Source organism: Platichthys flesus, chromosome 13 (genome assembly GCF_949316205.1).
Source record: "Platichthys flesus chromosome 13, fPlaFle2.1, whole genome shotgun sequence".
Lineage (NCBI taxonomy): Eukaryota > Metazoa > Chordata > Actinopteri > Pleuronectiformes > Pleuronectidae > Platichthys > Platichthys flesus.
The window spans coordinates 3,647,098-3,661,888 of NC_084957.1; the positions used below are offsets into that span (position 1 = coordinate 3,647,098).

The 14,791-nt window shown below is 48.8% G+C and overlaps 1 protein-coding gene across 1 annotated transcript; it reads left to right on the forward strand.

The window, feature by feature from the left end:
- The first annotated feature begins 311 nt into the window (after window positions 1-311).
- Window positions 312-13,669, forward strand: igfbp5b (insulin-like growth factor binding protein 5b). The gene is made up of 4 exons (XM_062402049.1): window positions 312-1,089; window positions 9,402-9,616; window positions 9,796-9,915; window positions 10,237-13,669. The coding sequence occupies exons 1-4, from the start codon at window positions 756-758 to the stop codon at window positions 10,369-10,371; spliced, it is 804 nt and encodes a 267-aa protein (XP_062258033.1). The 5' UTR covers window positions 312-755; the 3' UTR covers window positions 10,372-13,669.
- Window positions 13,670-14,791: the final 1,122 nt, after the last annotated feature.

Consider the following 14,791-nt stretch of genomic DNA (forward strand, 5'->3'; position numbering starts at 1 on the left):
GTTGTTGTTTGACTCACAACTCAGATTGATTGAATATGAGCTCGGATGACTTGTTGCATCGTGTTTTATTGTAATTTATTTATTTATTTGTGCACTACAACAAATAAAAGACGTGCATGACTGCTTTTGGATTGTGGCTGCGTCTCTCTGCGCTGCTGCCTCTTGCACCTCGGCATCAGTTCAGCATTCAGGGTGAAAGAGCGTCCCTCCTGCTCCTCCTCCTCCTCCTCCTCCTCCTCCTCCTCCTCCTCCTCCTGCTGCTGCCAAGCCGTGGTGCGCCTCCTTCCCCTGCTGCGTTTGGGCTCGGCTACTTTTTTAAAACGCAAGGCAGCTCTCAAGTTGATCAGTCTGCTCAGGAAAACCTCTGGTGCTGGAGAAAGTATTGGGAGTGCAAGCTGAAGGGCGAGAGAAGTTGAGATTTCCTGCAAAGAAATTGTTTTGCTCCCGCAGAGGACCACATATATCTCGTTTGTGGGGGGGTGAAGAAGCTGCACATATATTTTAAATTTGCCCATTTGAACAAATTTTGTGTTGATTTTTTTGCACGGTGCACAGATCATTATTTTTAATTTTTTTGTATTTTTCCTTCATAGATAGCAACACTCCTGGATAAAGACTCTTGGCTTTAGCTTTTAAAAATCGGATTATCTGACTGAGGCATTGTGTTCATTAGACCAGACTACTTTTTTTTTTTTTTTTTCGCCTCCTCCTCTTCGCATTTCAGCTGTATGCTCTAACTGCAGCGAGCACCAACAATGATTCTGAGTTTCTGCCTCCTGGTGACATTTATCTTGGGGCTGTCCGGCTGCTTGGGCTCGTACGTGCCGTGCGAGCCCTGCGACCAGAAGGCGCTGTCCATGTGCCCCCCGGTGCCGATCGGCTGCCAGCTGGTCAAGGAGCCCGGCTGCGGCTGCTGCCTAACGTGCGCCCTGTCCGAGGGGCAGGCGTGCGGCGTGTACACGGGGACGTGCACCCAGGGCCTCCGCTGCCTGCCGAGGAGCGGGGAGGAGAAGCCCCTGCACGCCCTGCTCCACGGCAGGGGAGTGTGCACCAACGAGAAAGGATACAAACCCGCTCACCCGCCAATAGGTAAGACCCGCACCGTCCGCCCGGCTGGCTGCACGCATGCACGGGGGGGGGGGGGGGGGGGGGATCCGAACCGAAGACGCACCAGCGGCTCCCATTGCGCGCGGGGCGGCTGTGGATCAGTGTTTAATAGCATCTCGTCCCACGCGGGGGAACCTGCGGCTGTGTGGTCATGCACACAGTCCAACAGCCACAAGACCAGTTGATTATATATCAACCAACCAGCTCCAATACTTGAAATATTCTTTTTTATATCATCTCTATTTGTATATGTGTGTGTGTGATGTGAAATTCAGGGAGCATGTGTGGTTCCCTCACTGTTGTGGAGCGTGTGTCCGCTGCTCCCTGACACAGCGTGTGTTTGACAGATGGTTTGAGGAGCCGTCTGATTAACTTCTATCCACCGCCGCGATTAAACAGGCTGCAGGAGCTTACTCCGCCTCTCACCTCGGCTCTTTGTGGAGATATAAAGTCCACGCACCTTAGCGGCCACACGCATCCAGCTTTTTGGTGGAGCTTTATTTATATCTTGCATCGTCTCTGTAGCAGGTTTAATAACAAAGGCACCGGTGGTTTGTTGCCCTCGGTCGCTGGAGAATGTCGTTCTGCGCTGCGGCTCGACGCTGCGCTGCGGTGGACGCGTAAAAGGCGCATGGCGTGTCCCGCGGGTTGGAGCGGTGCCCGGCGGTGCGGGACAGCCGCTGTCAAGCTGCGGTCGAGCAGCGCCCAGGGCTGGTTGACAAGGGTCCAAGGCAGCCCCACCTCCACCCTGTTTTAAAAATATTTACATTTCTGTTCAGGCTTTGCAGCGATTTGTGCCAAAAAAAGACGTTCTCAAGTGGGAGCAGAACTTTATCAGAAAGTGGTCTGCGGGCAGGAGCGGGGCTTATTCATGCGAGGTGCACGGGGGGGAGGGGGGTGAGGGGGGACGTGGGTCTGAGTCTCCAGCCTTTAATATCCTGTGCTTTAACAAGTGTCTGTCAAACGCCGCGATGTTCCAGCCCCGCTTGGTCCTGTGCGCAGTTCAGCTCCAGCCCCACTCGCACCTCACCATACTGGAGACGTGAAATCGATCCGTGCGCAGGGAGAACGCGCAGCCCCGGTTTCACAGACTGCATGGGAACGGACGAGGTGCCGCTCCACTTACTTCTCCTCCAGTTAAAGCAGAATTTAGATAGATTTAGGTCTACGGGCTGCCCCTAGGGTGGTGTTTAGAGTCGGATTACCACTAAACCTGTAGCCTCTGCCTGTGTGTGTGTGTGTGTGAGCGAGAGAGAGAGAGAGAGAGAGAGAGAGAGAGAGAGAGAGAGAGAGAGAGAGAGAGAGAGAGAGAGAGAGAGAGAGAGAGCTCATCCAGAAGCCCTGAATGATTTAGGACAGTTCTCGGTGCAGCAGAGAGCTCCACTGTCACTCACAGGTTTTTAGCAGCTTGTCAACAACTGGATAAGTAGGTGACAACCACAAAGGTTTTGGCCACACGCCTCATTCTGTAGAACAGGCTACCCACTGGGCTCCTTTTATTTGGGCTGCTGACAGAATCATCAGGCTCTTTGCACCCAGTGGGCCAACCCCTCACCTCTCCTCCCTGTGATGCACGAACAGAATGTGAGTCTAAAAATACACAACACAACCTGAGCATTGATCAGGGACTGGTGTGCAGGTAGACTGTGCTCTGTGTGTGTGTGTGTGTGTGAGGGAGGGTGGGTGTGTTTCCTCTCACGTATGCTTGGGCGGGGCTATGCATGTGTGTGCGTCTGGGTGTGTATTGTGTGTGATTGTTGTGACACCTCAGGCAGTTGTGGCTCACTCTGACATTGCACACACACACACATGTTGGTGCTTCTCTCTTAGTGAGGACACTCATTGGCATAATGCATTCCCTATAGACCCATGACCTTAACTCTAACCATCCAAATTAAATGACTAACCCTAACCCCAAAACCAGGTCTTAATCCTCAACAGCCCTGTGAAGAAGTGAGGACTGGCCAAAATGTCCTCATTTGGTAGGGTCTATGCCTGGTCCTCGCAAGGATATGACTTCAGGAGCACACACACACACACACACAAACACACACACACACTCTGAGCCTGACTTCTTTGTTGGCCCTCGGAGGTAATCAGAGCATCTTTTCCTGTCGCTGGCAGTGCACTCACTGCATGGGCGCTCAGTCACAACGCAGTGATTCAGCAGAATGCCTCCGGCTCCCTCTCTCCTCTGAAGGGCCTTCTGTCAAACGGCCTCGGCTGATGGGAACTGTTGAGGCCGGCTTCCTGTGGTGTGGGGTTGCAGCTGTCTGTGTGCTCCACCAGCTGAGCAAGGCAAACACAGGGAGGAGGAGCTCGAGTGTCCGCCACACTCAGGAGAGCTGCAGCCTGCTGAATACTGACTGGTGCAGCCAAACAATGGGAGAGAGGAATCTTTGCTATCCTCTCCCCCCTGCTCCCCCCCCCCCCCCCCCCCCCATCCTCCTACTGCTCATGTAAAAAAAAGGGCCATGGCCGTCACTGTGCGCCTGGCTTCGTGTCCCAGCAGTGCATTAATTCATGTTCTGCCTGCGCTGTTCTCCCAGGAGCTGCGTGGATTGTGAGGCACAGGAGGTGGGACGTGCTCCGGAGGGGGGGGGGGGGGGGGGGGGGGCACTTAGAAAGCTTGCCAACAGATATGACTTCATGGCAGCTAGGCCCCCTCGTCCTTCAAGCTTCTGAAGGGGGCCTTATGTTTGAACAGATTGCTCTTTGCCAAGAAACAAAAGATGATTAGGGAGTGGCTCCAAATCCAGAAATACTCCACTCTCACATGGACAGACAGGCTGTGCCCCCTTATTAGCATAGCAACAGGAAACCTGGTGCCTTCACCGATGATGTGCATGCTTCACATTCGTCTTGGCTCCTTAGAGGCAGTTTTAACCTGTTGCCAGACGGTTCTGGAGCCTTTTCAGCTACATTGACATTCCGAACACTTGCATGTATTTGTCCTGATTACTTACAATCATCAGTAGGTCAACTAAACGCAGGCGTCTGATGCTTAACACGTCCTGAGAACCTCACATAGGCCTACACCTTCTATGGTAACACTGTTGCCTTCACATGCAGAATTGCTTGTCATCGCGCACTTCTAGAAAGTAATTCAACTTTTGAGAATCACCATCTGCTTTCTCCATGTCCCACAGCTGGTTTACTGGGAAACCGAGGCTGCGTCCACACACTGGGACTAATGACAACCAGCCACCGTGCTCTGTGTGCTGCTAGCGGCCGCCGCTGCTGCGAGCTGGCACAGACATGCCACGTTCGATATAGCTCCGGTCACGTGTGTCTGTTCCCCGGCTGCCTGACAGCTTCGTGATGGGCTCATGTGAAAGGAAAGAGCGTTTGTGGCTTTCCAGCCCGTCTCACCTTGAACATCGGAGACAGCGCAGTGAAAGCTTAGCATGCTGCAACTGATCTGTTACAGGTGCTGCAGAGAATTATCTCAAAGGTCACTTCGCCCAACGTATCACACGAGGACTTTGAGAAAAAAAACACACAATTCATGGCAAATCAGATGCTGTGGGAGAGAGAGGATAGATTACCTGTTTCTTAGATATGACACCGGGGCTTTTATTTAAAGCATATTTCCACGTGTAAAACTTTAACGAGGGATATTCGTACGGCTTATTGGTCGCTGACACCGAACCTGCTGGTGTCGACAGCCGTGACAGAAATCAACACTGTGGTCTCAAGCATGCGATACAAAAGGCAAGGATGGCTGCTCGCTGGGCTCTGAAATGATGTCACATGTGTTTAGACCTGACCGGTGATCTCACCGCTGACACCTGGTTACAGGCCAGCCCGGCACAAGAGAGCACTCCACAGGGGAGCTGTTGAAAACCCAAATCACTAGCAGGGCTAAAAACACGGTCCTCTGGAGTTCTGAGACAAAGGAGGCTCCGGTGTCTGCTCTGCAACGTCTGTGTTACCCTCAATGTGCGACGGGTGAAACTTTAACTTTGTGTCCCAGCTGCTAAATCCCATCTTTTGCCTCGTGTCCTCCTAAAGGCTTCACGGCTAATGACATCGTGTCATTCTTGATTCTTATGGTCACGTAGAAGCATATTGAAGATGGTGTCTGAGTTGTGGCGTTGACTTTGTGGGGATACGCTTGGTCTCGCACCATCGAGCTGGTGTCAAACGCAAATTAAACGTGAAGCCGGTCTTTCACTCACTGTGATGTTTTGTGTTGCACTGCTCGGAGTCCGGCCCTGTACAGTAACGCTCGACACTCGCCAAAATAGCTGCTTCAGCCGCCTCGGAGTCAGAACATCGTCACACCCAGCAATTGTGTTGTGGTGACAATGACCCAAAAAGAGATTGTGTAACGTCCATGTGGCTCGTTAAAGAACAAACCTCAGATGTGGGACGGGACCTCAGAGCAAAATTAGGAATGTACAGTAGAAGGGCCGTGCGCCTCCCTCTGGTATTCTACTGTTCACATGAGCACTTGCAGGCCGAGCCTCTGTTTACACTGTGGAAGCTGTAAACAGGTCAGAAAGTTTGCTTACCTATAGGAGCGTTTCCCACCGGGAGCGATTTCTCTATCGCCTCACAAGTCCTGTTTTGCGAGTTATTATCCTTGAATTGTTCTCGCTGCTATTTATACCGTGCATTCAGAAAAGCAGGAAACTTTTTGATTGCAATGAACATATTCTGCGTGCACAATACCATGGGAAGAGAGATTTCCTGCATGTGCGGGAGCTGATTGAGAGCATGCACTGGGCCAAACAACTGAATTCCCTCTGAAACAACAGGATATAAGGGTCACAACATAAATCCTTTACTCTCACGGTGAAAACAGAATCACGGACCGAACATTTGATAAAGTCTGTATATTTATGGAGCCTTTGTCAGTGTCATGTGACGGGGCTTAAAGCTGTCAACTCTGTGCAGATGATGTAACCTATCATACTAGTTTGACACTTATTTGATCACCACAGTGTTCCAGCAGACTCATTTCTTTTGGGTCATCAGGACCTGAGTGGGCTGTTCACACCTCCCTCTGTGCTCCAGAGACTGCAGGGTTATCGGGCCGTGGCCTTCCTTCAAATATTAAGTAGCTGAGGCTGAAGGATGGTTTACTAATGTCGTGCGTTATATGGCGCAGGCCCTCAGGCTCATTTATCCTCACAATTATCTTGTCATACCCCCTGTGGAGATCACACAGCACCCCTATTCACCAGCCTCTTACATCCTGTAAAGATGTAATTTCAGATGCTGCACAGAGACTTAATCGAAGGCAGGGCGAAAACAAACGTGGCTCTAATGCTGCTAAAATCCAAATGAAAGGTGGGAGAAACTATTGTTTATTCTTATTTCGCTATCTTAATGTTATGATTATAATCTTTAAGATCCAGTGGGGAGAGAAAATCCAAAGAAGGAGTAGCTTATCTTTAGTGCTTTGGACGGCCGCCCGTAAGAAACTTGGGATATTCATGAAGCATAATTGTGCGCAGATGTTAATTTTTAAACAGAGAAGTATCAGGTGCACCTCCTTTGGCTTCTCTGCTCCTCTCTCATTCTAATGAAATCTTTAGCTCAGGCACAGGGAGAGAGATAGCGGCGCGGCGGAATGGAAGAGCTGCACATGACTCGGCTCACTTGGAGGCTGGCCAGTGTCTTGGCCGAGTTTCAGGAGTTAAACACAGACCCTCTAAGCCTCCTTTACAAGCTGGGTACCCTGAGCATGGAAAAACTGAGTTTCTGTGGCCGCGCTGAAGAGCCCACTTCAGCAGAGATGAATTTAGAGATTTTTGCAAAAGTAAAGGAGAAAAGGAGTCAGACGCTATTGTGTCAGGGGAAAAGCTCCGTGAATTTCAAATAGCAGATCACAAACCTTTTTTTTTGAGTCCTCGTTTCTAACACCGGTCTCGAATATATCCTGTGACTTGTCACTTGCTTGTAAGGTGAGAATAACTGATGTCGTCTGGCCCCCGCACCTTGAGTCTGACCATTTGTTTGCTCGACTGATATTACACACGAAACAAGAATGCATTAAAAAGGTCTGTTTTTTTTCGACAGCACTTTCCTGTTGCCAAATATGTGGCATTTTAATTAAGTGCCCTGAGAAATCATTGGACTGTCGAGTAAAAATGAAGAGTTTTTCCACCGCGGTCACATGGTGTGGTGCACATAGGAATGCTTGTTTGACGTATTTATTTATAGCAAGTAATAGCTTCGTAGTCTGAGCGGGGAGAGACACAAGGACATATCTAAACACAAACCAAGGCCTGCCAAGTCATGAGTTGTGAGATTAATTTCAAAGAGACGGCCGAGCAGCACAGAAGCCAAAGACCCAATTCTGGTAATCACCCTGCCCCCACCTCGCTCCCCTCCCAGAGACTCCAGACGCTCATGCTGTGTCAGGCTCTTTGAACATCAGTTTTCTTGGAGCTCGCGTCCTTGTTACATCTCAGTGCCTTTTCTCCACGGTGGCTGTGTACTAACAGGCCAGTCTGCGGAGTTATGGCAACCTCGTTAAATCATATTTTCCAAACGCACACCCCGTATACAAGCGCACACAAGTATGGAAGTCGACTTGGCTTCCAGCGGCAGCCGGCCCACGGTCCGCAGCCAACATTCCTCTCCGGTTCAGTGCGTCTGGCCCTGTGCACCACGGCGGGTTTCCTTGTCAGATAAATATAACCAGGGTCATCCACTGGCACCAACGCTTCAGCCAGTTGGGGCCTGGCAAAGTCCCCACAATAACTCTGTACTTATGGTACAGCTAAGCCAAAAAAGGGGGGGGGGGGCAGCAGAGGGAGCAGAGGGCTTCTTTCTGTGGCCTCAAAGAACCTCTGGCTGGGGGTCCGGGCTTAAGAGGCTGAGCCCCAAAGATAGGAGAGTGGGGGTTGGGGAGGGGCAAGGTTGAGGATAAAGGACCTCAACCTGTGACTACCCTATCAAGAGGGACGTCCAGATCTCTGAGACAGCAGTGCCCTCTGGGGGAGCTGGGATCACGTCCGAGGACTGCGTGACATGTGACAGAAATGCAACCAGCAGTTACCAGTCCACAGAGCCACTGGTTTTTCCGCCGCTTGACATTTGAATCAGTTTAATGTGGGACACGTTGATATAAAAACCAAGTGCTCCCAGGCCCTACTGCAGTCAAGCAGTCCAGATAATGTGTTTGCACATTTTACCAGGAACATGTGATGCAGTCCCCCCCACCTTCCCCCCCGAGTTGAAGGAGCACGCTGACACATATGTACGGCCCTGCATCTGTGTGTGATTTTCAAGCGGTCAACATTTTCCACTAACACACTGAGAATCTCTAAAGACTCTGGAGGAGGTGTTTGTAGATTACCGGGCAAATCTCTGCTCGTCTTCTCATGGGTGCAGATCAGCTGTAATTCGTCTCACGCGATTGGATGTCGGCGTATCACTTCCCAGGAAGTGATATAAGAGAGTTTGGGGCGTTGGAAAGCGGTGGTGGGTGAGAAAAGCCCAGTTAAGCCACAGTTTTACCGTAGCTGTTCCATCAGCTGTTGATCTAAGCTCCTGCCTCCCCTCCCCTGTAAACAAATGTTAGGCAACATTTGGTGGCACGAACCCTGGGAAAGGCACCTGGTGTTGTGTTTCTGCTGGTGCGGCGAATGAGCTGCGGGACTTTTCGTGATTTATGATAATAGGTCAACAATGAGTGTTTTTGGATGAAACATTAGCCGATGAGGTGATGTTTTACATTCTTAAATCTTAAATCTGTTTCACACGAAGTTAAATGCAGAGCCGTTCTTATGGAATAACCCTGTAGATACATAAACAAGAAGAGAATACGTTTTTGTGACTTCTGTATACATACTGTTATGTTTTACGCAAGAAGAGATGGAGACATTTCTGTTGAAGCTATACAACTGATCAAGTAAAATATATTAATATCAGAACTTTGCTGTTCTTTCAGCTCCGTGGGTCATTTAGCGTCTTCCAGCTGTAGAAAGACACAGTTCTCAGTGGAAATGCTCCGATGAAATACAATATATTTCAAACTGTTCAAAACGAAAACAACAAAGATAGCTACTAGCTAGTTAAAATCAGTCATAACACAAAAGTGATCATTAGCTTTAAACTAGCCAAGTGCTAAGGTCAATATTTAGTTGGATTGTGATCAAAGTTTATTGGGTTTGCAGTTTTTGAGTTTGGGCTTTAAGTGAATTTACATTATTTACATTTCCCTTCATATTCAGCAGAGGGCAGGCACAACACACCAGCCTGAAGTATACAGAAATGTTAAACTGTAGATATGAGTGTGTGACATTAATTGAGCATCTTGTGTTCATTCGGTGCAGATCGCGAGTCACGGGAGCACGACGACACCATGACCACAGAGATTACAGAGGAGCTCCAGCCCGCGAAAGTGCCACTCCTTCCTAAAGACATTGTGGTCAGTAAAAAAGCCCACGCCATGCGCAAGGAGATGAAGAGGAATAAGGGCAAGCAGCGCTCCATGGGCTCCCCCATGGACTACTCCCCTCTGCCCATCGACAAGCATGAGCCGGAATTTGTAAGTATTCAATGTTCCAGTGTGTAGAAACTGAACGTTTAGACTCTGGCAACTCCAAGTAGTGATAACTGTGAAGGACAGATGGTGCCTTGTAACCACTTCCTACACCTTAATTCACGCTTAACTGGAGAGTAACGTGAGAGATGATCGTGAGCCTGTTGCTGTCTTTGCCTCCAAAGGGTCCATGCAGAAGAAAACTGGATGGGATCATTCAGGGGATGAAGGACACTTCTCGTGTCATGGCTCTGTCTCTGTACCTCCCCAACTGTGACAGAAAAGGATTCTTCAAGCGCAAGCAGGTGAGTGACACTTTTTTTATGTGCAATGTCATGTGCATCTTGCGTTTAGACTCTTTTCCTACCACCACCATGAACTTAACACTTACGCCAGAATTAGAAATTTAGCAAAACCAGTTCATATCTGTGGAATTGTTGCAGAAAGTGGATTTTATTCTCGAGAATCTGTTGCTAACAGGAAAATAACCTAATTATATATTGCAAGCTTTATTAGCCCTTTTTCACAGAGACAGGCAAACGGATGTACTAGTCACCTGCTGTGGTTAACCAGCCTGTGCCCCTCCCCACCTTCTCTAACCCAGTCCTCTGTCCTCTGACCCGCAGTGCAAACCATCTCGTGGCCGCAAACGAGGCATCTGCTGGTGCGTGGACAAGTACGGCGTCCAGCTCCCGGGGACAGACTACAGCGGCGGGGACATTCAGTGTAAAGACCTGGAGAGCAGCAACAACAACGAGTGAAACAAGAGAGAGAGGACCAACCCACGTCCCCCCCCTTATCCCCCCCTTGTCCCACCTAAACGACCACTTGACCCGGGGTCCACGCCTCCTTCTCCGAATCACACCTGTATGCTCCGCCCTCCGCTCACCTCGAGATTCTTTGTTTTTTCAAATTGGAGAAAGAAAAGATCCAAAACGAAAGAACAGGCTGAAAAAAGGACACCTGTATTTTTTTTATTTTTTTTCCTGTTTCTTTTCTGTTGTTGACCAAGCACTCATCTTCGAAATGGGGGGGGGGGGGGGGGTCCCAGGAGATTGAAATAGATCCCTTGACTATTGCAAGCGGGGACCCCTTGAGCCGGGGCGCCCCCCTGATTGCAGATCCATGAAAATATATGCACTCAATGGATATATTTTTTATAGAACCTGGGGGGTTTCAGTACAACACTTTGTATGATGTTCAACAATAATTAACACAAAAAAAAATCCTTATTGAAGGTAGACAAAGCGTCAGGCACATTGACGCGATGCTTCCGTGGAGCTGACAAATTGGCCGTCGAGGACGAAACGAGGCGATAGGGATTGGCTGTAACAGTTGACTCTATCTGGGTGTGTGGTTCTGTCAGAGCACTTATTATGAAATGAGGGAGGGGGGGGCGGGGGGGACCTGCTTAGATGTGTGTGTGTTAGATAACTTCACAAAAAAACGATGCATGCATGAATGTGTGTATGTGTGTATACAGTGGGAGTGCGTGGTGTGTATCGGCCTCTATGTTGGCGTATGACGGAGTGAGCCTATTACGAAAAAAAAAGAAAATGGAATGTCCTAATTTCTCTCTCTCTCTCTCTCTCTCTTTGGTTTTGTCACGAGTATCGGTAGCGCTCCACGTGGTCTTGGGGGCCGGCCTCTTTCTCTTATTATTGTTAAAGTACGTCTCGGGACACGGAGCGTTCACCGAACAAAACGAGTGCACGGAATTCGTCACGGATGAACCCGCGTGGAAAGTGGCTCTTCGACAATGTAGCTAGCCTGATATGCCAACTGTGCCTATTAGAACAGACAATGCCATGCGGGGCGACACAGAGCTCGGAGAGCGCCGCCCTGCTGGTGAGAGAAAGATTTTTTTGTTCAGCCGAGGCGACGACCGGACTCAAGTTTGACGTTCGATTCCTTTTCGGGGGTGGGGGGGGGGGGGGGCTCAGCGCGGGAAAAAAATCCAAACTTGCCAGTCGGGTGCGGCGGCTTCTCTGATCCAGTTGTGTGAAGTGTAGTTTTGTATGGTTTTTTGTTTGTGCTGTTTTCTTTGCCTTCAGTGAAGTAAAGACCGCCCACTTTTGAGCCATGTTCCTTTTTATCGAGTGGTTTCCCCTCAGTACTGCTACTACAGTGTAACCATGGTGTATTACGTTACTTTTTAAATATAGTTATTGAATGTTGTTGTTTTTTTTTCCTGTAGAAACAACGTATGACAACGATATAATTGTGCTTTGGGGGAAAAAAAAACAAAACAGATTTGTTTAGCCTGTAAAGAATTTGAGTAGGACCTCGCGGCCTGTCAGGAGAGTCACTCGACGGACAGGACAGTCCAAGAAGCTAACCCTCTGGAACCCTTCTGCTCCCCCGCCTCCAGTAAAACAGGTTCTCCACCTGCGTTAGAGGAGGAGCACGAGGAGAACACACACAAACAAACGTGACAGGTTGATACAGGGTCATTAAAGTAGAGTTGTTCTCTCTCTGTGTGCAAATCACAGTGCCTTCCTACATGCATATACAGTAAATAGTGACGTGAAAGTGACACGGATATGACACGGTGGAACAACTCGGTTCGTCAGACTGACCCCCCCCGCCCCCCCCCCCCGCCAGGGCCGATACTTGACACGAGGACAAAGAGACTCGAGGGTTAGTTCTGATTAAGAGAACAACTAATGAATGTGGTGGGTCTTGTATATGTCACCCTAGGGGCGACTCTGGATGAGAACGAGGTGTGAGGAACCGCTGCGTACCCCCCCCCCCCCCCCCTCTTTCTTTGACAACCAATAAGCTAGGGTTCTCGCGTTTTTTCATGTGAATGCCAATGTATATGATTGCCAGAGATGGGGAAGCCTGTTCGTGAGGGCAGAGCGACCATTTTCCTTTGCTGCAACAAAAAGGGAAAAAACAAAGGAACGGCGACCGGTTGTGAACACATGGTCACGGTTCCTCGCCCCCCCTCGTCCAACACCAAACCCCCCCCCCCCCCCACTACCACTTTCAAGAAAAACAAAAAAAAAAAAAAGCAGCTTGCACTTATTTCAGTTACTCACTATTGATATTGACACACAACGACGTCCTAAGATGTGGGATCATGAAGTTAGTGGAACAAATTGTAAAATAAAAAAAATAACTGAAAAAAAATATACAGCCACAGAAGCTAAATGTTGTGTTATCTCGTGCTGGCCTTGTAAAGGCGGTGCTTCGAGGAAATGTTTGTTGACAGGGGCTGTGCGGCCCATGCCTGGGACCTCCACTACACAAGCATCTTTTAGGGCAACTTTAGATTAAACAGTAACATGCAGCTAGAGATGTCCTCGTGGCGTCTTGAGAGGAGAGAGGAGAGGCGAAGAGGAGGAGGAGGAGGAGCGGGCGCCACGGGCCCGGTGGTCATGATCAGGGCATTGCCACTTCTCCGACACGGGGTCACCGGCTGCATGATATTAGATACAGCTAGCACGACGGTTATCAGGTCTCAGAGGCACTGAAATCTGGGGAATACAATACTGCAACCAGGAGGAGAATTGATCAAGTTACCTCTTTGACTGGGAGACGCTCACACATCTGATATCTGGGATCTTTCGATGTTTCCGGATCAGTCAAGGGTGTGAATACTTCTCCTGTACCCCCCCCCCCCCCCCCCCCCACAGACACACACACACCTGCTTGCGAGTAGTGACTTCCTCAGTTTTCTTGTCTCCTTCCTGGTTTGAACTCATATTCACATTTCATACTTCAGTAGTACAGTAATGACAGAACAGCTTTTTTCTGAATACATAACACTTTTTTTGGATGTAACGAGTCAACACAATTGGTTTTCATAATTAGGTGTTCACTGGCTTGTGACATTGACCCATCGGTGGCAGGAGGATAGTGGGAAATAAAATGGTCAGTATTTGGAAACTACATAAGGCGAAATAAAAAATAAAGACAAAAAATCTCAAATTATTAAGTGAATATCACTGTGTAATATTTATTCAACTTGTAATTTATGTACTCTTTTAACCTTTGTCTTTTTTTGTTATGACAAAGCATTTATTTAAATAAAGTTACGTATTCATTTAAAAACATCTTGGTGAGGTTTTTTTCATTTCCAGTGTTTTCTCTCCGTGTTCAAAAGGGCTGAGTCGACACAAAGTTAGTTTGAAATGTGCAGTTTGAAGTGGAATCACCGCGATAGTAAACCAACCACCACTAATCTCCAGGGCACGAGCTGATAAACCTCTTAGACATAAGTCTGAGACATCCAGGGATCTCATGCAGGATGTGACTGTATAAGGCCCCGAGGGGAAGTCACCTGCTTGTCAGCACCATACTCAGAAGGATTGCACAGGAACAAGGGAGTCATTTACCACGAGCTTCAACTTCAAACGGGGGGGGGGGGATTCATCGCCTGGAGGAAGATGTTATGGAAAACGTACATTTATCACCACTTGAAGGCAGAATGGACTCCTCTGAGAAACACCTCCTGACGAAGACACACACACATGCTGCGAAACACGAGAACACAAGCTGTGGAGAACAAGTAAGTGATGTCAACAGGTCAAAGGTGAAGCAGTTTCCACAGAAATAGAATCAAACCAGGTTCAACTTCACTGATACAACTTCTGATGTGATATTGATTTTCACTGTCAGCAGCAAACACACACACGAGGACTGAATATTAAAGGGATGTTTGCATGCTTCCCCACAGAGAGGGTGTCTGGTCATTTTATTCATGGGTTCCAGGAAGCTACAGAATGGGGACTTTTTCATTTTGGGGGGGGGGGGGGGGGGGCATCAAAATCTCTCCCCGGGGACCTCAGGGCTTTGACCAACTGCAGATGTTGGTGATTTGAAGCAGGGCATGAAAGGGTGGAGGGCCCAGCAGTTCCTGTATGGCAGATCAAGGCCGCCGTAAAGGTTGTGGTATGTTTCAGTGTGTGCATGTGTGTGTTTGCGTATGTGTGCGTGTGTATGTGTGTGTGTGCGTGCATGCATGTGGCAGGGACAGCACAGACTTTGACTTCAGGGAGGAGGGAACACGTGTTCGAGATTTGATTTGTGAGGCAGTGAACATGACAATTACTTTTTGCCTTCAAAGAAACTGACAACTGCACTTAGGACTTCAAAGCATTTATGCCCCTTTTATTACATAATTAGGCCAACAACGCTGGATGGCTTCATCTAACATCAACTCACGCACCTCAC